Source organism: Myxocyprinus asiaticus, chromosome 28 (assembly GCF_019703515.2).
Source record: "Myxocyprinus asiaticus isolate MX2 ecotype Aquarium Trade chromosome 28, UBuf_Myxa_2, whole genome shotgun sequence".
NCBI classification, from domain to species: Eukaryota; Metazoa; Chordata; class Actinopteri; order Cypriniformes; family Catostomidae; genus Myxocyprinus; species Myxocyprinus asiaticus.
Window position 1 is genome coordinate 45166068 of NC_059371.1, and position 27943 is coordinate 45194010.

Below are 27943 nucleotides of genomic sequence, written 5' to 3' on the forward strand. Positions count from 1 at the left end.
TTCAGTCTCATTTAAATAAGCAGTAATGTACGAGGACAGATTTCACAGGTGTGTCACTCATAAAGAAACATGTGAAAATCATCTGCAAACGTTGATTTTCAGGATCTTCGTCACTAACGGTCACTATATGACATTTTTTAGCTCCTTTACATGCGTCATTGAGGTTTTACAGGTGAGGGGGTGGGGTCATGCACAGGTGTGTTCATCACAGTCACATACATACACACACTCATCCATCTGTCGGTCAGGTGGTGTGTTAGTTTAATAATGGCTCTCTTGGTGGTTCTCCGATGGATTTTCAAACTGTTGGTGGTGTTGATCATCTCTCAATGTGTGTGTGTGTTCTACAACACAACCGACACACACACCAGCCGGTGAGAACACGATACTTTTACTTCACATATCATTTAGTTTAATAATCTATATAATAATTGATCAAATAAGTTTTCTTTCAAATTAAATTGCATGATTTCTGATTATCATTTAATATCACATAACACGTAACAAAATTCCATCAAATTTAATTGTGTACGTTTTAACAAAATTAGATTGATAAAACTTCAAATATTTATTATATTTTATTTTCTTAAAGATTACTAAATTCAATTCAATGGAATTATGTTTTGAAATTAAAATGCGTAAATCTTAAAATTGTGTTATAGTATGAGTTATAATATGAATAATATGTCATTAAGGTGTAAAATTTTGTTCTGTGGAGTTTGAGACGTGTTGTCATTTAATTTTTTACGTATTTGTAAATTACTTCAAAATGTGTGGAAAGGTCTGATAAATTCACAGAATGTGTTGATGTAATTTTTAGGGCCCAAGCACTGAAAGTGCGGAGGTCCTATTGTTCTTTTAAGGATTCTTTTTCTTTTGGATTGTTTGAAAAATGCATGCTCTGGAATTTGAAATACTCCTCCTAGGGATTTCATGTTACAGGTACCAAATGTGGGTGACAACATGCCAAGACACTGACGATGCAAAATTGTGAACGGATTTTTGATATATCGAACGGTGTTGCCATGGCAACACGATAAATTCAAAAAATGGGTAAAAGGAAGTGTCTAATATTTTCTGTTTGCATCATGTGATTTACATCAAAATTGAGCCAAATATTTGGCCATGCGGGCTGATTACATTGATGTGGCTATTGTGGGTCATGGTCGTAGCGCCACCAACTGGCGGAAGGGAGTGTGGCACTTTTAACAGACTTTGAAATATCCCTCTTATGTTTACCTGAATTGCTTAAATTTTTTTTTGAATAATGTCAAGACAGTGCAGATTTAAAATTCTGAAGGGATTCTTTATATCTTAAACAGTGTTGCCATGGCAACGCATTAAATATCATTATTCTTTTTTATGTATATTCACGTGTTTTTAGGTACTTGGCATGCTTGAATTTTCATGATATTTTGCACACACATCAGAGTTGTCGGCCATTAGGCCTGGGCAAAAGTTAACACATGGGCGTGGCTGGGGAGCTCTGTAGCGCCACCTTTTGACAAAAGTGGTGTGGTCAGTTTCTTCTACGGTCACCAGACTTGCTACATATATTGTTCTCATCAAGCTGGACAACTTTCAAAATTACAGTCATTAGCTTCGTCCAACAGGAAGTTGGCCATTTTGGATTGAATGTAAATTTTTTTGGAAATTGCAGGCCCTCAACTTTTGAATACTCCTCCTAGGGGAATCATGTGACTGTCACCAAATTTAGGCAACATTATGCCAAGACATTGAAGATGCTAAATTACGAGCAGATTTTTGATATATATCGAACAGTGTTGCCATGGCGATGCAATAAATTAAAGGGCAAAAATGTGAAACAGGAAGTTCCTTATATCTTCTGTGTGCATTGAATGATTTTGATGAAAATTCAGTTGTATGTTTGGTAATGGGGGCTGATCACATTTATGTGGCTATTATGGGTCATGGCCATAGCACCACCAACTGACAGCAGGAAGTGTGACACTTTGTGTGACTGAAATAGTCCTCTTATATTTACTCTCTCAAATGCATGCGGCCACCATGCTTTGCTAGAGCCACCAGGTAGCGATGACCTGCCCAAGCACTACGGCACCATCGCTGCTTGCAGCTTTATTTAAGCTTTGTTATTAAGACAGAATAACGGGGCTAGTTGTCACAAGGGCTAAATCTCAGTTACTCTGATGATTTGAATCATAAATGTGTGTTTTCTCTACCTATTTTATTACTGTCTTAAATTATAATAATTTTAATGAATTTGTTCCTCCAACTGAATCAAACAGTAATAGTTTTTATATAGTATATATATTGTAAAAGCTATCTGAAACACAACTCTACAATGAAAATAGATTTTAACTGAAAGGCTGAACTGTTCTCAGGACAAAAGTATTTTTCATTAATGTCAGCTCAGTTCAAGGCAAGTTGTTTATATGCTTTTTCCAGTTTTCATACTGGTTTAGCTTTTTTATTTACTTATTTTTAGCTACAAATCCATTAATAGCCTATAATACATTTTAAAGACAGATCTGTTGTGGAGGATGGCTTTTGTTTTTACTTTAGATGATATTACATATTCCAAACAAAGGTATTCTTTCAAGTCAGTGCCATTCAACAGCAGGTTCCCACTGTGACAACTTACCTCATGTTAATGACAACATGCCCTGCTGAAGGTGTCACTGTGTGTTTCTCTTTAAAATAAAATAATCCTGCCCTATCACTTATACTGCAGTGAAAATATGAAGTTAAGATGTTTTCTGAACTTTACAGCATTTTTGTCGCACCGTACACTTTTTTTCATATATCTTTCTTACAGATTTGCTTCTTGTTTTGTTTTATTAGTTAATCAGAACACTACAGTGGCTCCAAAAGTATTTGTTCACTTTTAAAAACTAAACAAATTCTGATTTTTTTCAGAACTAACGTCACTTTTAGGAGTGACTTTCAATCAGCATTTTTAGTGAATATATGTAAATGAATCAGTTTCCCTGAATGTTTCTGAATGGCGTGATTAACATCAGCTCTCCACTGTATCTGACACAGGTTGGACATGTTCCAAGATCAACATTCATATCAAACAATTATTACACTCTGATTTTATGAGCATGGTTATGATGATGAGGTGTTTGGAAGGGATGTTGATCCGGGAGCCCTTCTTGCAAAAAATCATGATTGAAAACACATTAATAACACAAAATAAAATGTTCTTTTTCTTCAAGAGATGTGATGTCAAACGCGTTTCACCAGCTGCACTGCGCAAAACTCAGACGCAAGTTTTCCATCATCAAACCGACCAAGAGGTGCGTGACAATGAAGATCAACCAGCGTTCTTGATCTCCAGATAATAAAGAGTTTCATTAAACATCTCTGTGTTTCTGTCTGTCAGTATAAACATCAAGAGTTTCACACAGGATCTCTCGGATCTCATGAGCTGCCCGTATAAATCAAACACAACTGAACAGGAACTAAACAGGTGAGGACAACTCTTCAAACACGTGTCTCTGGAACATTCTCAGATCATGCCAGCCTGATCTCATGGCCACATTTTTGCTAAATGTGATTACGTGGTTCAGATGAGGTTTTTAAGGTAAATGCTCTATCGGATTTTAAATCAACAAAACTGACCTCCCTACCCTAAACCTTAAACCTAAACCCACAGGCGTTGCATGCCCCCATCTGGAGTTAATTCACTCAACTAAATAAATGTGACATATATTTTAGGAATGGATTTTTTTTTTTTTTTGGTGTTTGATAGAACTTTAAACTATAGATGTTGCAAAATGATTGCAAAAATGTTTCTTAATATATAGAGAACAAAAAAAGGAATGATTAGGACAGATGAGACGTGTTGCCAATAAACAGACTGTTACAATAATATCTGTTTTTTCTATATTCTTCAAGCGGTTTCAGTTATTATAATTTTTTCTGTTATTTTAAAAATAGAAAATGAGAATATAATATATGCAATGGAGTGAAATACATTAGGCTACGACTATAGAGCAGTGGTATTGGATAAGCCATACATGCAAAGTCAGGGCCATTGTTTGGTACTTTCATGCAAGCATCTGATATTTCTGGGCACAAGTGGGTTGGCGAAATTGTGTGTCGAAGGGCGAGCAATATACATGAAGATGGCATATTCATGAGGCTGCATGCATAGGCGCCAATCTATGTTCTTACAGCTGGGTGCCCTGAATAATCGACAGGAACCAGGATGCGATACCAACTGACAAATCAAAAAATTATGTTGCCTTTTCGTTATCAAAACTTAAAATGTAGAGTTAGAATAACTGCTCTGGATTGATCTTGTTGAGATAACTCAATTAGCTAAGTTCTTGTTGGCTGAACTTGTGATAAGTTATTGAACTTAGAAAAACTATATATACGTTTCCTTAAAAAGACATTAAGCTCATTAAGCTGTTCTCTTTAAACAACTTTCCCTCTTAAATTGACACAACTTAAAATTTTAGGGCAGCACGAACACTTACCTTTTTAAGTTGAAACAACAAGATTTTTTTTATAGTGATACTTAATGTGGTGAAATTTTACATTTTGGTAAGAGGAGGATTCAGACTGAAATAAAAAGATTCCCTTGTAACGGGGGAGTTAAAATGGGAAAGGAGGAGGCGGGAACCGTCTGAACAGTGAAAGTAATATTTAAAGTAAAATGAAAACATAAAGACACAAAACACAAATGCACACACGTCAGCTGCGTGTGGCTCTCTCTCTCTCTCTCGAGCTGCCGCATCTGGCTGCCTTTATCCCTCTCCTCGGCTGATTAGCACGATTGGGCCCCACCCTCCTCCTCGTCACACTCCTCCCTCCTTTGCCTCAGGCTGGGAAACCCCTGGCATGACACACATCCCCCCAGAAAGGAGGTGGGGCATTGCCCTTCTGGCTGCACCTGCCGGCAGGCTTTTCCCTGCCTCTATAGAGCTGGGGAGGGGGACAAGGGGAGGTCCTCCAACCCCTGGCAGATGGAACGCCCCTCTGCGTTCTGGTAGCCGGTAGCGAGCCCCTCCTCCCCTTGCAGACGGCGGCCGGCAGCGAGCCCCTCCTCCCCTGGCAGACGGCCGCGGCTGCTCCTTTGGGCGGACGGCAGTGGCAAGGACTTCACGACAGCACATCCCTCCTCCTTCCCGGGTCTTGGCACCAGTGTAACAGCATAAGGATGGGCAAGGAGGAGGCGGGAACCGGCTGAACAGTCAAAGTAATATTTAATGTAAAATTAAAACATAAACACACAAAACACAAATGCACATACGGCAGCTGCATGTGGCTCTCTCTCTCTCTCGAACTGCCTCATCCGGCTGCTTTTATCCCTCTCCTCAGCTTATTAGCCCAATTGGGGGCTGGGCGTGCATAGTCCCGGCCCCGCCCTCCTCATCGTCACATCCCTATATTAGATTAGTTTATAATTAGGATTAAAAGGCTCACTACAACTGCAGGTTTCAGCAAAAATAAAGAAAGGAGAGTGTAATAATGCAGTAATTCTTTATACACATGGAAAAGGTTGTGCTTGTCGGGACTAATTGGATGTAGGGTCTGTTATATCATAGAGAATGTAAGTATAATTAATCATATTGATCTATAGACACATGACATCAGGTATTAATTGTAATTGTCAGGAACATAATTTGATGTTCTATATTTTCAGAGTTGGACATGAACTTTATCACCACCTGCTGGTGGAATCTCCAAACTGCAAATGCAGGAACTGAGTTTAGACTTTGCGCCGAGAATAGACGTGGCTCTCAGATGTTTCAGCACAATTACCAATTGTTTTATGAAAACAGCAAATCGTGCTTTGCGCTACTTCACTACCATACAATACACAGATTGTGTGCATGCACCCACAGATACCGCAAATACTCCCACCTATGCCCACTTGAGCTTTGCGCTGGCATGAAATTGCACTTAGAATTAGTGCTCTTGCGAAAATTGGATAAGACGTAGTGCACGGATGTTGCGCATATAGCGCTGGGCCAAGCCCGGTCACAAAAAAACGTAGCTCTATATGTGCAAATCTATAGTGTCATAAGATTGATATCCTAGAATGGCCCCTGCTTAAACCTAACTGATAGTGTCAAAGCAAATGTGAGATGAAAGACACACTACCCACTCCTTTACATCACAAGTGCTACCGTGCAAATCAAACAAGCTTGTAAATGTAGTTGGTTATGCAATGCAAACTTTAAAATTAGTCATGCGCTTTAGTAAAAGTGTTTAGATGTCATAAGATGGCATCATGTGAGGAACTGGGTGAAAGTAAGTGTTTATAATCTGCCGTTTTACTCGTGATTTGTGTGAAAGTGAATAAAGGTTGTTGTTGTTGTACCATCTCTAGTGTTCATTTCACCTGGAAACTGACACATTACGTACAATGACACACATCAAAATAATTTTGCAAACATGTTAGTATAGTATAACGCAATTCTTTGCAACCAAGTTGGAAATTAATGTTAACTTATTGATTAAAAAATGGAAAAACTTTTCACTCAAATTGTTATGCTGATAATACAATGTATTAAATAAGATCAAAGCTTTATCTTGCGTTTACCTGCCACTAGATGATCAGTTAAGAGTTCAATCAATAAATCTGTGAATGTGGAATTTGGTCATTTTTTCATAGTGATGAAAGTGATAAAGAAGTCAAATAAAGATGTTCATAGAGCTGAATTATGATGTAAAAATGAATCCTGGTAAAGTTTGTGTGTGTGTGTGTGTGTGTGTGTGTGTGTTTATTGCAGAATGAGACTGAAGATGTGTTGTAACGCCACAGGATCATTATACCTGACCAAATACAACACAGCTGTCAATCAAAAGATCCCATATGAAACAAACACACAACGCACACACAAAGTGGATGCGGCACTTCACACATTGTTGCCTGAGGTTTGTGTTAACATGTAGTTTTCAATATTTTATGTGCACAGTTTGAGGTAGATAAATTACAAATGTTTGTGTATTTATGCGTGTGTGTGCAGGACTTCCCCTGGAGTGGGCGTGGCTTGGGTCGCTGTGCTGTGGTGGGCAGTGGAGGGATTCTGAAGAACAGCAGCTGTGGACAAATGATTGACAGCGCAGACTTTGTCATACGGTAAACAAACCGACCGATAAATGGGTCTCAAGTCTGCTAAATGCAAATAATAGTATTCAACTAACCTCATAATTGTGCATAAGATAACAAAATAAATAAACGTTCCAAAGGGAGGAGAAAACGCCTCCCTTATGTTTTGATGTTGATGTCAATGGTCGTGTATTTAATCAAACTCTACATTATTTTGACACAAATTTATCTGTCACTTGGTAGAAGCTTGTCAGCATGGATATGAACTCATCCTAAAAATAACATCAACTGCACTCCCACATTTTCAGCCGTCTTGGTTCCGGAAGTATTTTTCCCGTTCATTTATTCCACAGTGCTTTCATAAAATCCTTCATAAAAGATTTGTGCATCATGAACCAAAACAATGAGCTCCGAGGTGAATCACAACATTACAAACTTTGATTTTAAGCAAAAAAGTATTTAAAAATCTAAGTGTACTCTTTAATGAGGGAACGAACTACAATCCCAAGAAGCATTGTGAATGACTTAAATTAAAAATGATGGGAAAATATAAAACTATTGACTTAAAGTTGATTTTAAATATAGAGACAATATATTTGAAGTTTATTGCAAAATAGTCAGATATATACAAATATTTAAGTAGTTTGAGAGTGTAGGGAGAGCGACTCGATTTTGTCATCATGAGAGTGGGCGGAGCTGCAGAGCTCTTTCTCTGATTGGTCGATCTCACCTAAGGATTATGGGTAGTGTAGTTCTGCACCAGGAATTCCGCTGTGAAACACCTTTTTTTTTTCCTCCCCTTTTCTCCCAATTTGGAATGCCCAATTCCCAATGCGCTCTAAGTCCTCGTGGTGGCATAGTGACTCTCCTCAATCCGGGTGGCGGAGGATGAATCTCAGTTGCCTCCGCGTCTGAGACCGTCAATCTGCGCATCTTATTACGTGACTTGTTGAGCGCGTTACCATGGAGACGTAGTGCGTGTGGAGGCTTCACGCTATTCTCCGCAGCATCCACGCACAACTCACCACACGCCCCACCGAGAGCAATAACCACATTATAGCGACCACGAGGAGGTTACCCCATGTGACTCTACCCTCCCTAGCAACCGGGCCAATTTGGTTGCTTAGGAGACCTGGCTGGAGTCACTCAGCACGCCATGGATTCAAACTCGTGACTCCATGTGTGGTAGTCAGCGTCAAAATTCGCTGAGATACCCAGACCCCCAAACATGATTTTTTTCAAATTAAGTTGAAATAACGTGGACTGGTGGTTTCAGCAGAAGCATATACCATCAATTAACAACCTCAGAGCTCACGGTACCTCTGTTTTTAAAGGTTTAGAAGTTATCGTTAAAAATGTATCAACTATAGAGAAAAAGAATGGGATTTTTACTTTCGAAACTAGAACTATTCCACTTTATTACTGGCTGCCGAGAGCATGAAAATTCAAAAAATTATTTAATGGATTAATATCAATAATCACAATAAACAATTTTCCCACCAACTAATCTGGTATATCCTCAACACAGGGTGTCAGCAGTTAAACATTTGTCTTTTTTTTTTGCCTAGAAACTCTGAACTCTTATCTGCTGCAGGGGCATGGCAGGATTTGCCATTTCCAAGCGGCTATCTGCTGTTGCTATGCAATGAGTAATATATACTATTCACTGAAAAAAAGACAGAATCTTAAAGAGCTCATTTTTCTTAAATGTATAACTATATGGCCCATTAAAATACATACGTTTGTGTTAAAAACTGGACTGACGCAGAACTGATGCTTTTGAAGTGAGTAAAGTCTAAATACCTCGTAAATGTCAAAGTGGTTAAATGTAATGACTGATGCATTGACGCAGAAGTCCTGTTCCAACAATTGCATTCAATTATATTTTGTGGAAGCACTATCTGACAGATTTTAATCAGCTTCACTTTTTTAGAATTTGAATGATATTCCTATTATTATTATTTATTTATTTATTTATTTAAAAAAAAGGTCTCTCCCCTTTTTCTCCCCAATTTGGAATGCCCAATTCCCAATGCGCTCTAAGTCCTCGTGGTGGCATAGTGACTCACCTCAATCCGGGTGGCGGAGGACGAATCTCAGTTGCCTCCGCGTCTGAGACCATCAATCCGCACATCTTATCACGTGACTCGTTGTGCATGACACCGCGGAGACTCACAGCATGTGGAGGCTCATGCTACTCTCCACGATCCACACACAACTTACCACACGCCCCATTGAGAGTGAGAACCACTAATCACGACCACGAGGAGGTTACCCCATGTGACTCTACCCTCCCTAGCAACCGGGCCAATTTGGTTGCTTAGGAGACCTGGCTGGAGTCACTCAGCAAGCCCTGGATTCGAACTCACGACTCCAGGTGTGATAGTCAGCGTCAATACTTGCTGAGCTACCCAGGCCCCCCATATTATTATTATTATTATTATTATTTTATTTATTAATTTATTTATTTTTTATCCCCTTTTCTCCCAATTTGGAATGCCCAATTCCCACTACTTAGTAGGTCCTTGTGGTGGCGCGATTACTCACCTCAATCCGGGTGGTGGAGGACAAGTCTCAGTTGCCTCCGCTTCTGAGACCGTCAATCCGCGCATCTTATCACGTGACTCGTTGTGCATGACACCGCGAAGACTCACAGCATGTGGAGGCTCATGCTACTCTCCACGATCCACGCACAACTTACCACACGCCCCATTGAGAGCGAGAACCACTAATCACGACCACGAGGAGGTTACCCCATGTGACTCTACCCTCCCTAGCAACCGGGTCAATTTGGTTGCTTTGGAGACCTGGCTGGAGTCACTCAGCACACCCTGGATTCGAACCCGCGACTCCAGGGGTGATAGTCAGCGTCAATACACGCTGAGATACCCAGACCCCCGACATTCATATTATTAATAAGATTCCAATTTGTGTCTTTACGTTATAATTCAGCCCTGTTACGATCATAACTATAATCATCATTAACTATCTGTTATTAAAATAATGCACTATAAATAAATAAAAAATGCAATTCAATTTATAACATGTCTTTTATTAGTTTATCTGATGTTTTGTTGTGTCAGTAGAGGATGAGCTTAAAATGTCAACCATGTTACCATGATTTTGTCAGATTATTGACTTCTAAAAAAGTGGATATTTCAGCATTAAATCTACAACAACCCTAAAGAGTTATGAGCTAATGTCTTTACTGTAAAACTATCAACCCTGTTACCTTTCTGAATGCATTATAAATGTCAACCACTCTGTCTCTCTGTGTTTCAGGTTTAATTTGGCTCCTGTTAATGACAGTGATGTTGGACTGAAGACAGATCTGATCACGATTAACCCCAGTCAGATTCGCACAGAGTCAGTGAACACGAACACAATCATACGCACATGTAAACCACTCAAACACCTCTAATAAATAAAGAAATGTTTTCAGTTTGATCCTACACACCGTACAGACTGTACAAGCTAACCTCTCGTTATTTTACGCCATTGCTCACTCCAACGCTAATTATTCCTCAGAATTACACAAGTCACGATTATCGGCATCAGTGCATGCAGTAATTTGTACTTGGGTCTTTTTAAATTAGAATCACTGTCTTTTGGGAAAATCGAACTATGACCGACTCTTGCTCAGATGCAGCACAAACATTTGTACACTGAATTGTCAGTTGCTTTGTGTATGAAATGTACGATTTTTATTTAAAAATCAGTCCAAATTTTAAATCCAAAAGGCCATGTTTCCTAACAGGATCAGTGTTCAGTGTAATCTGATGTAACACATTTACAATTCTAGTAATCAGATTACAGTACTGACTTTCAGTGAAGTTAATTACTTTTAAGTACGTTACTTTGGTTACGCCGCCACGTTATGCCGAACGGGACGCAAAACTGCACAGCGATATGCAGAAAAGAACGGGGACAACCCCTACCCACCATTGGAATGTAATGGTGATTGAGAGATATACCTCAAAAGCCTGTTGTATCATACGTATTTGATACACAGATTTCAACATGTTTTAAACCAAACATACTGTATATTCGGCAAATACTCATTTTAAAATATCAGTAACAATATAGTCATTGTTGTCACTTTTACTCTATCAAAATCAGCAAAGAATGAGTGTATGCATCTAAAAGACGAGTGCATGCAATACAAAATAGAGGTAGACGATATATCCGTTTTACTGATTAATCTGTGCCGACAGTTGCTTTTTAGAACTATCGGTTATCGGCAAAAATAAGCCGATAGTTGCCGATAGTTTTTATTTGCTTAATAAAAACAATCTAAATCTTTCATCATTGACAGTATTCATCCATATGTTTATCCTCACTTCATTGCATCTTTTGCTATTATGATTAGATAATCAAGTGTTTTCAATTTAAGCGAGGACATGCACAGAACAACGCAACATTATAGAAACATGCCCTGTCGGCACAAACATCGTGTCTCCAACTTCATATCTTTTGAAAAGTAATAAAACCTATTCCTCATTCAACCTTATCTGGTGAAATATATACATACACAAAACCCTTCATCTGGTGGATATATAGGCTTTAAACAGCTTAATTTGGTAAATATTTAATTATAAAGCATTGTAATGGAGCCAAGTCTCTGTCATTTCAAAATAAGAGTCCCTTGTGTGTTTTGAGCTTGTTTATCGTTAAAAGTCCTACACTACGCACCAAATCTTCAGCTATTTTTCTGGTTATTATAAGGATTTTGGTTGAACAATAAACTGCATCTGGGATTTTATTCATTCTGGACTCTTGCTGCCTTCATGTTTGTGCCCGTCATAGTAAGAAAAGACTAAGAAAATCTTCTAACGTTCAGTAAATCAATTTGAAAAAATTATTGGCCCATTAATCGGTTATCAGCCTTTTCCATCAGCTTAGTTATCGGTCGACGAAAATAAATATTTTTCCAGAAATGCCTGGAAACGTCCACTAGTTGGCAGCAGACATCTAGTACACTGGATGCAATGGGATTTTCTGTAAAATTTTGATAATCCTGATGATGCGCAGGCTTTAGAAAATTGCGTATCAAATTTGATAAAGTACTTAGAAATGTGATTCTTCTCTCGAAGAAATAATAAAGTTAACTGATTACAATTTTATAGAAGTAATTGGCAATTTGTAGTGGATTACTGACTTGTAGTGGATTTTTTGGAGGAAATGACTCAACATTGACTTAACCCATCAATGCTTTATTTTTGTCTTTTATGTACATTAGAACTTAGTCTCAGTAAAAGTTCTAACTATTTTTTGTCTTTACGAAACCGTGTGTGTTTATGGTTTGATAATTGAAGTTTGTTAACTGAGTCTAATCGTACTTTTGAACCTATTGTACTGTCCTCCTGTTTACTGATGTCTTTAAACAAGTTTAAATACTCGACAAATAATAGTAATATTTGTCACTAAGATTTTGGAAAATGTTTTTGGGAATATTTTCTCTTTTTTTGATCAGAGCACACACATATACAGATATTTGGTTGATCATTTAGTATTCTGTCAGTAAATATTAGTATATCTTTGTGTGTGTGTGTGTGTGTGTGTGTATGTGTGTGTGTAGTTACAGAAACCTGCAGAAGAATCCTGGTCCGTTTGTTGAGCGTGTCAGTGTTTATGGCAATGCCTCCCTCATTCTCCCTGCCTTCGCCTACACGTTCAACACTCAACTGTCAATCAACACTCTCAAAGCTCTTCGGCCAGTCAGACCTCAGCAGCCAGTCGTGTTCTTCAGCTCCGACTACCTGCGGACACTGGACCGTTTCTGGAAGGGGCGTGGCCTGAAGGAGATCCGCCTCTCCACGGGGTTTATGTTGATTAGCGTAGGGTTAGAGCTGTGCGAACAGGTACACGTTTACGGATTCTGGCCATTCGGCAGTGACTTGCAGCAGCGCATGGTTCCGCATCATTACTATGACCAGAGAGGCCCGAGCCGCCGCATGCATGCCATGCCAGAGGAGTTCCTGCACCTGCTGAAGCTGCACAGCCAGGGGGCGCTAACATTGCACCTGCAGCCCTGCGCTTAAGAGACACATGCAACTTATTCTGCACTTACTCAATGTGATTGTGTCTGTTTGTTTATTTATTTATTAGGTGAAGGTTTGGCCGGACAAGCACAAAATCAATGGGCATGGCCATGACGTTTTGGTATTTTTGTGCAAACATACGCTAAGTCTAGGCGCAAGTGGGTTTGGTGAAATCAAACGTGCAATGCATAAACGGGCTGGATCAAGTGCAATTTAATTCTGATGTTCTTCTCCGGTTATTGAAGCAACTGCATCCTATTATATAGTCCATTCCCTGAAGAACCAGCGATATAAACAAAGACAGCACATTCATAAGAACTTGGTTGTGTAAATGGACTGACTGCAATGAATTAGAAGAATAAATTACGTTATTTTGTTCATTAATTGCATCCTTGACGAATGTCAGGCATATTTCTATAACATATACACATTTCAGTTTCATAACAAAATTCCATTAAAATGGATTGTGAAATTTTTAACCAAATTAAATGAATAAAACTTAATGTATTTTGTTAAAGATTACTCAATTCAGTTTGATGGAATTTTGTTCAGAAGGTATATAAAGGTGAATGACAACTCCAAAAGTCAATGTATACGTAGATATTATTTAACTCAAATGCAGTTATTACATAGAATAATTAATGAGCGGTGTGAGAGGAATCTTGTGTCTCCTGTATTTGTGTAGCATTTTCCAGAAAACTTAGGAAGAGATACCAAGTTTTATAAAATTCTTCGAGTTTATGCTTGATACTATATGTTATTTTGTCTAATGCAAGGCAGTGTGCCAATTCTTTCATCAAGTGGCTACTATTCTTCCAGTAAAGTGCAATTAGGCGTTTTGCATAAACGAAGCATGTGTCAATAGTTTTGGTTTCACACTTAGACAATGGTAAGCATTCAGGTAATAAGCCCAAGACACATCAGGAGCAAGTAGAATAGGTTTAGAGACAATTTCGGAAATAACTCCTATTACTACCTTCCAGAACGTTTTAATCTCTTCGCATTCCCACATACAGTGGAATAGGGTTCCCCTATGACTATGACACTTGTAACACACATCTGGAATTTTAGGATTGAATATATGATATAGGTTCTCATTATCCAGTTAAATTGAATCAGCTTAAATCTAGTGTTGACTGATATACTCTGGGCCCTACTGCATATTTGATTCCATTCTAAATCTGAAATTTCACGCTTCAGGTCTACACTCCAAGTTTCTCTTTTTGATTCAGATGACTCTTTAGAGCACAGTGTGAAGTTATTATATAACACAGATATCATGCTCTTATTTCCTGTCTCCTGAGCTTGTTCCAGTTCTGTTAATGGTGGACGAATTAGTGAACGATTCTGCTTAGCATTGATGAAACTATGAACTTGTAAATATTTAAAGAAATGAGAATGAGGAATGCAATATATCTTTTGAAGGCCACAAAAAGATAACCTGGTGTCGTCCTCGTGAATGCCTTTTTGGAACAGCTGTTTAAACCCCATATAATTTTTCCCTGGTCTAAAGTGTGCATTCCCATATTTTTATATATATATATATATATAAAGTTTTACTAATTGAATTTGATGGAAAATTTAAATGTGTAATTCTCAAAAATAGGCTTCTTTTATTTTATTTATTTTTTATCCCCTTTTTCTCCCAATTTGGAATGCCCAATTCCCACTACTTAGTAGGTCCTCATGGTGGTGCGGTTACTCACCTCAATCCGGGTGGTGGAGGACGAATCTCAGTTGCCTCCGCTTGTGAGACCATCAGTCCGCGCATCTTATCACGTGGCTTGTTGAGCGCGTTACCGCAGAGACATAGCGTGTGGAGGCTTCACGCTATTCTCCGCAGCATCCACGCACAACTCACCACGCACCCCACGGAGAGCGAGAACCACATTATAGCGACCACAAGGAGGTTACCCTATGTGACTCTATCCACCCTAGCAACCGGGATAATTTGGTTGCTTAAGAGACCTGACTGGAGTCACTCAGCATGCCCTGGATTCGAACTCGCGCTCCAGGTGTGGTTGTCAGTGTCTTTACACGCTGAGCTACCCAAGCCCCTCATTCTTATGATTCATATGAGAACACGTTTGATTCTGCTCCTTGCATTGTGTGCTTATAAACATAGGTTCATATATGTGTGAACGCATCGGGAAAATATTGAAATTACGGGACATTTTGCGTTGTGGAACGGAATGTAATTTTTCCAAGGCAGATGGCCAAAAACCTGGCAACCTTACTCGGAAGCCTGTCCGAAACCTGTGGTCTGTGTGATATCCCAGTATAGTGATGGGGACACTATACTGTAAAAAGGCACCGTCCTTCGGATGAGATGTTAAACTGAGGTCCTGATTCCCAGGACACTTCTCGAAAAGAGTAGGGGTGTAACCCCGATGTTTTGGCCAAATTCCCCTTATTGGCCCTTATCAATCATGGCTTCCTAATAATCCCCATCCATTAATTGGCTCTATCACGTTCTTCTCCACCAATAGCTGGTTTGTGGTGAGCGTACTGGCGCACTATGGCTGCCGTCGCATCATCCAGGTGGATGCTGCACACTGGTGGTGGTTGAGGAGATTCCCCTGTTCACTGTGTAAAGTGCTTTGAGTGTAGTGTCATATAAATGTAATGTTCATTCATTCATTCAAGAAAATTATCCTGAAATTCAAGTATTATCAGAGCTTTTCTGCCAAAACTTAATTCCAAAGATGTTTCACGGTTCAGGTGGTTTTCCACTGGTAATAGGGGCAGGGTTACGCACATTCGTCCATCTCTCATTTCTCAGATGGCCTTAGTAATTCTTCGATGGATCTACAAACTGTTGGTGGTGTTGATCATCTCTCAATGCGTGTGTGTGTGTGTGTGATCTACTACACAACCAACAAACACACCAGCCGGTGAGAACATCTTATACTCACTTCACAAAGAAATATATCAATCAGGTGTGGTAGTCAGCGTCTTTACTTGCTGAGCTATCTAGGCCCCAGAACAGAGTTCTAATATTTATCTTGCAAAAACAAGATTGTGAAAGAAAAATTGGAGTACATTGATAGAGATATGAAAATTGAGGAAGGATTGTCATTTTGACAGCATTAACACAAGCAGCTAAGGAAAGGTAAAGCACTGACCAGCAGTCAAAATTTTCCAGGGTTTAATATAACAGGGAACTGTAATAAGCAGTGTAAAGACTATCAAAGTCATGTGTTACATGAATTCCAAGATATTTAAACATATCATATGCTATTTTAAAGAGAGCAAAATTGAAAGATTTTGCAAGGGGAATTTTTCTGCTGCTGAATTAATGGGAAATAAATTCAGTTTATATCCATGTGGCAGGGCAGAGGGCGGGCCGGGTCGTGATTCCGCACACCCGGCCCCTAATTAGGCTGATTAAGCCTGAGAGGGATAAGGCCGACCGAAGATGGCTGTGCGAGAGAGAGAGAGAGTTACAGACAGCTGTCTGACACCTGTGTGTGTTTGTGTCTTTTGGTTTAAGTTTATTATTAAACTATTATTTATATTGTAAAGCCAGTTCTCACCTCCTCCTTTCCATTGATGTGTTACAATCCAGATATCTGACCAAAGAGTTTAGAGTTGTGAGAGCAGCAGGAATAGAGACGGATAGGTTTGAGACATACAAAAGAAGATCATCCACATAAAAAGGGACTTTTAATTCTTTACCTTTTCTTAATATGCCTGTTAGACTGGAGAGCTATGGAAAGGGATTCAATAACAATTGCAAAAAGAAGGGGTCTCCGAGGACACCCTTGCCTTGTCGAGTGTTGAATATAAAAATAATTTGAATGGACATTATTTGTTCTGATGGAAGCTTGGGGTGATGAATAAAGCAGTTTAACCCATGAAATGAATACGGTGCCAAATCCAAATTTCTCCAAAGTATAAAAAATATATTTCCACTCCACTCTGTCAAATACCTTTTCGTCATCTAATCTAGATCAGGGCTTCTTTGGTATTTGGGACAGAGGGAGTGTAGATTATATTAAATAAAACGCTTAGATTGGAAAACAACTATCTATTACAAATAAAACCTGTTTGATCTGGATCTTGAGATATAATCGAAGGGAGAACAGATTCTAAATGCAAAGCCAATAATTTATAATCTGCATTTAATAAACTTACCGGATGGTAAGATGAGAAGGACATTTCTTTTTAGTTTGAGGTAGGCAACCAAAGTTAAATGATTCTTCAGATGAATCAATAAGGAGTGGGGCTAATTTTTGAAAAAACTTTTAATAAAATTCTGACAGAAAGCCTTCGGATCTGGGACATAGACCCGAAGAGACTGTGTGGCTACCTCAAGGCCTTCTATAGAGATCTGCCTATCTAGTTCTATGGCCACAGATTGCCTAATAATAGGGATATTCAAACTGAAAAAAGCTGTCCAGAATTTGTTTTGAAGAATAGAGGGACATGTAATAATCCTTCAACATTTTGTTAATTTCCAGGGGATATGTTATTTTGCCTGAGCTGGTATTGTTGGAAACTCTCAGAGAAGACCAGGAGACTCAGTTAAAGCTTCAGCAGGATTCTTTATTGTAGAAGATCAGGATCATCAGTCTATACATCCAAACGTGCTGACTTGTGCTGCAGACATCAATTCTGACTTATTGAGGCATACATACATTGTGGTTTTATATACATTTTAGAGGCTAGTTCTTACACATGGAGACAAAGCACCTTAAACAAAGAATGCTTGGAAAGGAGGAAGTTTTATGAACCCACCACAGACTGCAGTTTCACCAGCCCCAATCCAATCAGCATAACTTTATCACTCAGGCAACTTGATTACCTTAGAAATAAGGAAGGAAGTCACGAGACGCTATGCGAGGGTTGATCGCTTAGAGGCAAGCTCCACTTGAACTTTGCTACAATAATCCTTTTAAGCAATATTAACCAGTGAGAACTGTAATAGTTTTGTTTGTTAAACTGTGCTGGGAGGGCAGGATGTCTAAAAATGTGCAATCTTCAGCCTGAGGGGACATTAAAAAGCACTCACGTTCTCACGCGTCGGACACCTCGCAGGATCAAGGTGGCAAAGGTCCAGTCAATAGTGACAGTGAGCTTCATGATGTAGGTTGGGATATCTCGAACATTTATGCAACACTAACGAAAATCTCGACCGACATGGAGAGCCTCACAGAAATACATCGAGCGATCACATCTATGGAGGCGAAACTTTCCACCCTGAGCACAAGAATGGATGATGTTGAAAAAAGGGTTGAGTATCTGGAGTTGGCTGAAAGAGAGCTACAGGCTAACCCACCTACTTCCAAGGCTGATGTGTAATGTGTGTGAAAAATTAGAGGATATGGAAAATCGGAGCATTCCCTTCCGAGGGAAAGGAAGGTCAAGATATGGTGCGGTTTTTGGAGGGGCTTATTCCGAATTTGATCGACACTGCGGGCCGCCGTCTTGAGATAGAGTGTGCTCACAGAGCTCTCGGTCAGCTTCCTGGGGCGGGTGACAGACCCTGATCTATTCTGGCAAGATTGTTGTGGTTGGCTGACAGAGACTTTGTTCTACGAGTTATGCTGGGAGGACCACAACATCATGGTTTTCCGAACTTTGCTAGAGCGACACAAGTTAAGCGGGATGGTTTCAAAGAGTGTAAAAAATTACTACACCAACAGAAGGTAAGCTTTGCACTTTTTCCTGCCAAGCTGAGAATTGATGCCAAGCATAGACGTAACACTTTTACATGCCCACGACAAGCTATGGCCTTCATTAAATCAATGGAGAGAGTGGGTAATTTTGCCTGCACTCGATCAACAATACAGACTACATATTGTGCATTTTACTGATTCAACCTGAGAGGCTTTGTTGTTCTGTTGTCTGCCAACTGGCTCCTGCCTGACTCTCGTTTTTTCTTTTCTTTTCTTTCTCCCTTTGTTGACTTGCCGTTGAGCTCATTCGTTTACTTTGTGGGTTCGATGTTATTGTTTACTGGGGCCTGTTTTATTTTTTATTTTATTGAAGAGACCACTTGACCTAAAGATGTCTAACCAACTGTAAATTACTCAGAATATTATTCCCTCTGTTGAACAAAGCTTATTTTTGGGAGTTATTCGTTGGTAGTTTTTATATAGAATATTTGGTCCTTTGAAATCCATTAAACTCCAAGACCACTTGACCTAAAGATGTCAAACCAACTGCAAATTACTCAGAAAAACTCCCAAAAATAAGTTTGTGCAACAGTGGGAATAATATTCTGAGTAATTTACAGTTGGTTTGACATCTTTAGGTCAAGTGGTCTTGGAGTTTAATGTGTATGAACCCAAATATCCAATGAATGTCAAACATAAAACTAACTTTACCGCAGTGAGAAAGGTGAGAGAACTGACTTATATCTATGAGATGAGAGAGATTTTCTGTGTCCCATATCCATAACAAAAAATCACTTAAAGCACCTTTAATATCAGGGATGTTCTACTGGAATCTTTCCAGTGAGAAAAAAGCCAGTATTTCTCAGAACTCAGTAATATCGACTCTTTTTTCAGGGTGTTTTTGGTGAACTTTCGAGTCATAAAGAAGGTGAATGATTAATTATACTGCTGGAAAAAGATTACATGCTGTTCATGGTCCCACACTGACTCAATGAAATACACCTGGAAAACAAAGCTTTTGGTTGCTGTTTATTAGGTTTAAGTTCATTGATAACATTAATCCATCAGTGGAGTGCATGATCAACCTGCGACCTAACCTAAACCTAATCAATAGTGATCTAAAAGCAAATGAGAGGTGAATAAGACATCCTGACCCTAAACCAACACCTAAACCTAACCGATAGTGTCCAAAAACAAAATGCAACATGAGAAGCACATTTTCTGAAGCAACCACACATTTAATGTTGCTTCTATGACAATTTTGTCACACGTGTCAGCTTGTGTGTTTGTCTGGGCTCGAACCGCAGTCTTCTGAGTCCAAAATCTAACACTCGATCAGGTGAGCTAGTATGAAAGCTAATCGCATTGGAATAAGTGTATAAATGTAGATGGGTCTGTAATACAAGCGTTAAATTATGCGTTACAGTAAAAGTGTTTCTATATGATAACATTGCAATGTTTGAGTAATACAGCGAAAAAATTGTGTTTATAAAGTCATAATTAGCCTTTGTATTTGTGATTTGTGTGAAAGTGAATAAAAGTTGTTGTAGCGCCTCTAGAGTTCATTTCACCAGGATACTTCTGCTAAATGTAGAATTCGGCACATAAAAGTCAGTTTGCATAAATGTAGTTATTGTAACATTCATTCTATGAGACTAGATTGGGAAAATTGGCTTGAAAATGCAAAAATAACCATATTTATTTCTGAGATAAGTGGACTCGTATGAACACAATATAGTAACAGCTATTCTAAAACGTCATATGCATAATGTGTTCTGTTTCATATACTGCATTTCTTTTAAAAGAGCATACAGTGTGCAGTAGTAAGCAAGTATTCCATTCTGCACATCAGGAGGGTTTGATGCGAGCGCTAGGACACAAAATAGTTTTACTTCCATTGTTTTAGTTCTTTTTTGTGTTGGTGTTTGTTTGTCTGATTGTATTGTTGTAGAAATCACATCTCTCTCTCTTCCGGGTGAGTGGGCGGAGCTTTGAGTGTGAGCGTGTGGCTGCTGTGCGAGATACGAGTGGTCTATACTGCCGTGCAAAGGCAAAAGGCCGTAACTTCGTTTTTGGTCGAAAATGAGTTATTGATATTTTTGAGACTTTCAAGACCTCCTTTATCATGTGGATAAGTATCTTGAGTCAATTTCGTTGTTTTTTCGAGAAAATAATGGGTTGTCTTAACATTAACTTCCAAAAGCCCAAGAGAAACCAAGGCAGCACTCCGTAACTCCAAATTACCGCTCTTTGACTTTGTTTTGGAACGCTCAAATTGAGTTAGGGTACTCTGCCTTTGTTTTTACATTAAAGTTTACCGCGTTTAAATTACGGTGTAGCCTGTGTACTGTCATACATCTGTCATTGAAGCAATCTGACACACACGATACCTGAATAAAAGTGTAGTAAACAAATATTGTTGAGTGTTTTTCTATAGCGTTTAAGGGAAATTATGGTTGAGATGGCTTTGAAATGCCGACATCAACGTCAAGGTAAGAAAGTGTGTAACACAAAAGATGCATTAGACAAACTAATTAGATAGATAGATCGCAATCTACTTCATTTAGCTAGCTAGCAGCCTATAGCATAAATAGGCTACTCGGCTATCCAATGAATAGGCTACCAAACTGCTCCATATAACAAAGCACTGTAAACAAGCAAAGACTAACGTGCCAGCAATAAGTAATCGTAAATATTCTCACATTTTTTTTTTTCTCATAATGCAGATTATTCAGTCAGTGCCAGCCTGTCAGTGACAGCTGTCAACATCAGTGTAAGTGACAGTCTGGGGCTGCCCACTAGTTGCACGAGTGTGGACTCGAATGCCATGACAGCGTAGCATGTAGCATGATCACACATAACATCAGTAGTAACAGTTCGCAATTAAATCTATCCTACCTTTTCTAGTAACCCGATAAAATCCATGGCAATGAACGTCATTGCAGATGTTTAATCCACAAGCATTCTGATTTCTGAGCATTATTTCTACTTGCTGGCGTTCACATCAATCCACAAGTCGATCTTTTAGGCTAGGCTACTTTCATTCAATTCGATGTAAAAGCACTTAGGCTAACTTATGTCTTGTATCCTTTTACGTTAGAGAACACTGCAATAAATAAACTGGTTTCGAAACGGTATCCAACCACATGTATAACTTTTTGTCTGGATGTCAGTTACGGTCAGATTCAGAAAAACAATTAATATAGTCACATTACTCTATGTTATAGCCTTTGAGATTGGCCAATCCAGTCCACCAGTCAGAGAGCTGTGCACTGGAACATGGTAGCCAAACTTAACCCTTGATTAACCAGCTGTGGCACTACCTTGTAGGCCTGTGGCTGTATTTATTATCTCTTATTCCAGTCCCATGCATTTTAAATTTGTAAAGTAGGGAAGTGAGTGTTGTGTTTAGCCGGGGTATCGGCTCCCGCGTTTTGGGAGCATGGCTACCTCAGGCAGCGGGAGTTTTAATTGTCTGACAAGGTGTCATGGTGTTAAAATAGATTCAGCCGCTATTGTAGAGGGATGCAGTTTAGCGGTAGGAGAAGTGATTGGACATGAGAATATTGTGCCAGCGTCCCGTATGAGCAGCGCTGTTGTTGTTTTTGTGAAAACAGTTGATTTAGCAAATCAGTTTGTGCAAAGCGGTATAGTGATTAATGGTATTTTTACACCAGTGCTTCCCTAGTCTACACCTTCAAAAAAAAGTGACGCTATCAAATGTGCCACCATTCATCCCAAATGAAGTGTTGATCAGATTGCTTGCCCGTTACGGTAAAACAGTTTCTCCTATAAAGATGATTCTGATTGGCACCAAGTCTCCTCTCATGAAACATGTTGTGTCTTTTAGGCGTTATGTTTATATGATCCTGCAAGATAACCTCAATGAACTGGATTTGTCCTTGAATTTTCGACATGAGGAACATTTTTGCCACTACAAATAACATGAAGTGTTTTAACTGTGGCGAAATGGGGCATTTGATCCGTGCGTGTCCAAGTAACGTTAGACTGGATAGGTCAAATGAGGGACCTTTACAGGTTGTAAATGATGGAAACATTGTAAATGCTAACGAAAATCAGAACGTCGCTGCGATTGTCACTGATGATGACGTACCTGGACCAAGTTCAGTGCAGACAGCGGCTGCTGCGACTGTCGCAGAGGCAGTGGACGTAGAGCAGGTAGATCGCTCAGTGGGAGATGAAGGTATGATGGTTATTGTGGGTGAAGAGAACGAAGTGGAGGATAGAGACGGTGTTGCGGACGCTGCAGATAAACCTTCCGTTAATCTTGAAGCCATGATGATGATTGAGTTAGACGATTGTGCTTTTAAAATGCCACAGAAGTGAAGGTTAGAACAACGTCCTTGCAAAAAGAGGATTCGGTTGCGATCTTAGTCAAACAGACACAGAAAGTGAAAGTGATTTCTCGGAATGCAGTGTAACGTGTAGTTTGCCGCAGAGTGGATTTTCGAATAGGAATTATAGTGCGGATGACATTAAATCCTTTTTGAAGGCAACTAAGAATGCGAGAAAAGTTCGTATTGAAGAGTATTTTCCTGGTGGGTGAATTTAGTGCATTTATGGGAGAAATACACTATATTGCCAAAAGTATTCGCTCATCTGCCTTTAGACGCATATGAACTTAAGTGACATCCCATTCTTAATCCATAGGGTTTAATATGACGTCGGCCCACCCTTTGCAGCTATAACAGCTTCAACTCTTCTGGGAAGGCTTTCCACAAGGTTTAGGAGTGTGTTTATGGGAATTTTTGACCATTCTTCCAGAAGCGCATTTGTGAGGTCAGACACTGATGTTGGACGAGAAGGCCTGGCTCGCAGTCTTCACTCTAATTCATCCCAAAGGTGCTCTATCGGGTTGAGGTCAGGACTCTGTGCAGGCCAGTCAAGTTCTTCCACACCAAACTCACTCATCCATGTCTTTATGGACCTTGCTTTGTGCACTGGTGCGCAGTCATGTTGGAACAGGAAGGGGCCATCCCCAAACTGTTCCCACAAAGTTGGGAGCATGGAATTGTCCAAAATCTCTTGGTATGCTGAAGCATTCAGAGTTCCTTTCACTGGAACTAAGGGGCCAAGCCCAGCTCCTGAAAAACAACCCCACACCATAATCCCCCCTCCACCAAACTTCACAGTTGGCACAATGCAGTCAGACAAGTACCGTTCTCCTGGCAACCGCCAAACCCAGACTCGTCCATCAGATTGCCAGATGGAGAAGCGTGATTCGTCACTCCAGAGAACACGTCTCCACTGCTGTAGAGTAGAGGCGGCGTGCTTTACACCACTGCATCCGACGCTTTGCATTGCACTTGGTGATGTATGGCTTGGATGCAGCTGCTAGGCCATGGAAACCCATTCCATGAAGCTCTCTATGCACTGTTCTTGAGCTAATCTGAAGGCCACATGAACTTTGGAGGTCTGTAGTGATTGACTCTGCAGAAAGTTGGCGACCTCTGCGCACTATGCGCCTCAGCATCCGCTGACCCCGCTCTGTCATTTTACGTGGCCTACCACTTCGTGGCTGAGTTGCTGTCATTCCCAATCGCTTCCACTTTGTTATAATACCACTGACAGTTGACTGTGGAATATTTAGTAGCGAGGAAATTTCACGACTGGACTTGTTGCACAGGTGGCATCCTATCACAGTACCACGCTGGAATTCACTGAGCTCCTGAGAGCGGCCCATTCTTTCACAAATGTTTGTAGAAGCAGTCTGCATGCCTAGGTGCTTCATTTTATACACCTGTGGCCATGGAAGTGATTGGAACACCTGAATTCAATTATTTGGATGGTTGAGCGAATACTTTTGGCAATATAGTGTAGATAAGGTGCAATTGAAATGTTAGAAAAAGAATTGCAAGAACTTGCTGATGTCACTGGAGATTTGACCATTATCAAGAGTTTTAAAGAGAAAAATATTTTATTTAATGACCTGTTAGATGGACACAAGGAGCTCAGGTCAAGATTTCAGAATATAGAGCTGATGGATGCGCCTTTTAAATTCTTCTTTAATTTAGAAAAGAAGAACGGGTAAAAAAGGCTTATACGCACTTTACGCTCCGAGACTGGAGATTTGTTGTCAGATTCTTCTGAAAAAAATTATGATATATTAGTCAAATTGCCAAGTTTGGACACCACACGCACTGATCTCATGGAACGGGATATTTTTATAGTATTTAGTGACAAACAGGTGTTTAGGAAAGTACTGTGGGAGTTTTTCATGCTATTTAGTGTTTTGGGAGATGCAGCCTTTTACCCCATTGTACCCTACTCATTTTTACTCATTTAATTCTAAAATGTAGATAGTTTTTTCTCAAATCATTAGACCAATTTTCTCTAAACTAAGTTAAATACTGTGAAAACAATGAATACAATTATTAGCCATTAAAACATCAGTTTTAATTTTGCCATTCAGCACCACAAAATAAAAAATACTATTGGGGCCTCACGGGGGGCAAAAAAATAAAAATAAATGAAAATTAGAGAAGATGTTGACAATATTACCATTTCATTCTGAAATCATTAGATTAATCACAAAATTGTATTGTCTTGAAATTGTATAATAAGAAATAAAAACAGAAATACAAATAAAATGGCATTTAATTTAATATATTATGGAAAAAAAAACTTATTTGTAAGAAAAAAGGATTTTAATTCAGTATTTTCTGTAAAGCTGCTCTGACAAAATGCTTTATGTATTTTTTTTATACTTTTACAAATTTATTTATATAGCGCTTTTCAAAATACACATAAATATGAATTTTCATGATATTATTTTTAATTGAATTGAAAATGTTTCAGATTTATCCATCTAGCATTACACACTGTCACACTGTTCAAACATTATTAATACCATCTATTGTTTCTGGAAAATAGCCCATTCAGTATGAGTGTGTAATAACATGTTTATAAGCAAATAAGATGTGTTATTAAAAAATACACTTACAGCTGCTATGAACATGAATTTTATTCCAGTTAATTTGACTTCTACTTCATTCTACCTCAATTTCAATGTAAAAGGCATGAATGGCGCACAGCTCTACAAGCCTGAAACACGTTTAACAGTTCAAAGGTCACGCTGACTTGACTTTGACACTGATCAATAGCTGCATTAGACCGAGAGAGGCCTGTGGCGAGAGAGGAGACATTATTGAGACGAGAATGAGATCTCGTCTGCGTCAGAGTCTCATGACGGCAGTCATGTTGAGTCTGCTGCTGTTTCTCAGCTCACTGTGGCCGTGTGAGTAAACACCACCTTTCACCTTTCACCTTTCACCCTAATGCACACAACTAACAGTACTCTGATCATGTGTTTCTTGTGTGTTTTGTGCAGCTCAAGGAACCATTCAGGGTTGTAATCAGTCGTGGAGGGCATGTCTGTACACACCAACCAGAGAGGTAACAACACATGAACTCAGTGATGTTTTCTGAGTAATAGTGATGTTTGAAATGCAGAACTCACCACCATGATGCTAAAGTGTTCCAGGTAGTTGAGTTGAGCAATAGTAACCCATGCCTTAGAAAAAGCCTCTAATTACACAAATACACACTCTCTCTTTCTTCTTAGATAGTTCAGGCAGGTGTTACAACTGATGCTGATGTGCATCGAGGAAATGATGTCATCAGAGAGTACACTGGACAGAAATTCCAAGTGTCCCGCCTCCTGCTCCATCTAAACTCCGCCCTCAGCCCCGCCTCCGATGTGGTGCTGGAACCGTACCTGCTCTGCTGGGAGGAGCCAATCAAGTACGACACCCTCCGTTTCAAATGTGACTATAATTTTTAAACTGAGAGGCATTTAAACATTAAGCCAAATGCTTTCTATGTTTCTTCTGAACATTTCTTTAAGATAGTGCTGATTATTTTTTATTAAAACTAATAGATTTTGGGGTCTGGGTATCTCAGCGAGTATTGACGCTGACTATCACACCTGGAGTCGTGAGTTCGAATTCAGGGTGTGCTGAGTGACTCCAGCCAGGTCTCCTAAGCAACCAAATTGGCCCGGTTGCTAGGGAGGGTATAGTCACATGGGGTAACCTCCTCGTGGTCGTGATCAGTGGTTCTCGCTCTCAATGGGGCGTGTGGTAAGTTGTGCGTGGATCGTGGAGAGTAGCATGAGCCTCCACATGCTGTGAGTCTCCGCGGTGTCATGCACAACGAGTCACGTGATAAGATGCGCGGACTGACGGTCTCAGAAGCGGACGCAACTGAGACTTGTCCTCTGCCACCCGGATTGAGGTGAGTAACCGCACCACCACGAGGACCTACTAAGTAGTGGGAATTGGGCATGTCAGATTAACTAACAGATTTCCACTTTTTTCTTTTGGTTATATGAAGGTCCCATTAAACTGAATTGGAACATTTTTACCAGGCGTTTTTATTTATTTTGGTGCTCTTCAAATGTCTTTTAAAAATGATGACTGTCCCACGGTTGTGGTCGAAGAAACCCCCGTTTAAACACTGACATTGTGTTGTGCAGGTTTATGGAGTCTCTTGGTCCTCTGGTGGGTTTTTTCACTCATAAAGTTGAGAAGATCATCCTCATTCGACAGCTGTCACAAGAAGAATCTGAGAAACATCTCAACAGAAGCGCCGCTCCACAGCCCACCCACAATGATGAGCAATTAGCCCCGCCCACCTCGCCACACGCATATCACTCTGTACGCTCCATGCTGGAGGCCGAACTGTGGAGGCGCGTGGTCTCCTTTGACACACAGACGCCCTCCGGGAGTCGGACTTTGCTCCACCTTCATCGCTCGTTGCTATGGTTACAGCTGTTGCTGGAGAAGCTGGGGAGGAGCCTGAGGGGCGGAGCATGGGTGAGCTGTGCCGCGACGCGTATCTGGAGGTTTTAGCGTCACATCACCCCTGGCTCGTGCAGCGCGTGGCAGAACTGGTGTTTCGAGCGATGCCTGACCGCAGCGTGTTCCTGAAGCTGGTGTGTGCAGACGCAAGAGGAGGCGGAGCCTGTGATACACGTCATCCTCGCAGCCATCCGAGAAATTCACCACAGAACGCAGAAAGAGCTGCAGCTCAGAAACAGGCTGGACCTGCCTTAAAGGAACTGTTCACTTCTGTCATCACTTACTCACCCTCATGTTGCTCCAAACTAATACGACTTACTATTTAAAGTATGTGCAAACCGCTGTTTTCCGAACAATGGGCTGTGATTTTTACTGCAAAGCTCCAAAAAAGAGTATTCCTTTAACAGG

General features: G+C 39.9%; 1 protein-coding gene and 1 pseudogene across 1 annotated transcript; both read left to right on the forward strand.

Moving 5' to 3' along the window:
- Window positions 1-261: 261 nt before the first annotated feature.
- Window positions 262-13092, forward strand: LOC127419337 (alpha-2,8-sialyltransferase 8E-like). The gene is made up of 7 exons (XM_051660689.1): window positions 262-374; window positions 3201-3281; window positions 3368-3454; window positions 6732-6876; window positions 6969-7081; window positions 10334-10417; window positions 12630-13092. Exons 1-7 carry the CDS (start codon window positions 268-270, stop codon window positions 13090-13092), a joined length of 1080 nt encoding a protein of 359 aa, XP_051516649.1. The 5' UTR covers window positions 262-267.
- A 5518-nt stretch (window positions 13093-18610) lies between these two features.
- Window positions 18611-27790, forward strand: LOC127419338 (ceramide-1-phosphate transfer protein-like; annotated as a pseudogene).
- The last annotated feature ends 153 nt before the right edge of the window (window positions 27791-27943 follow it).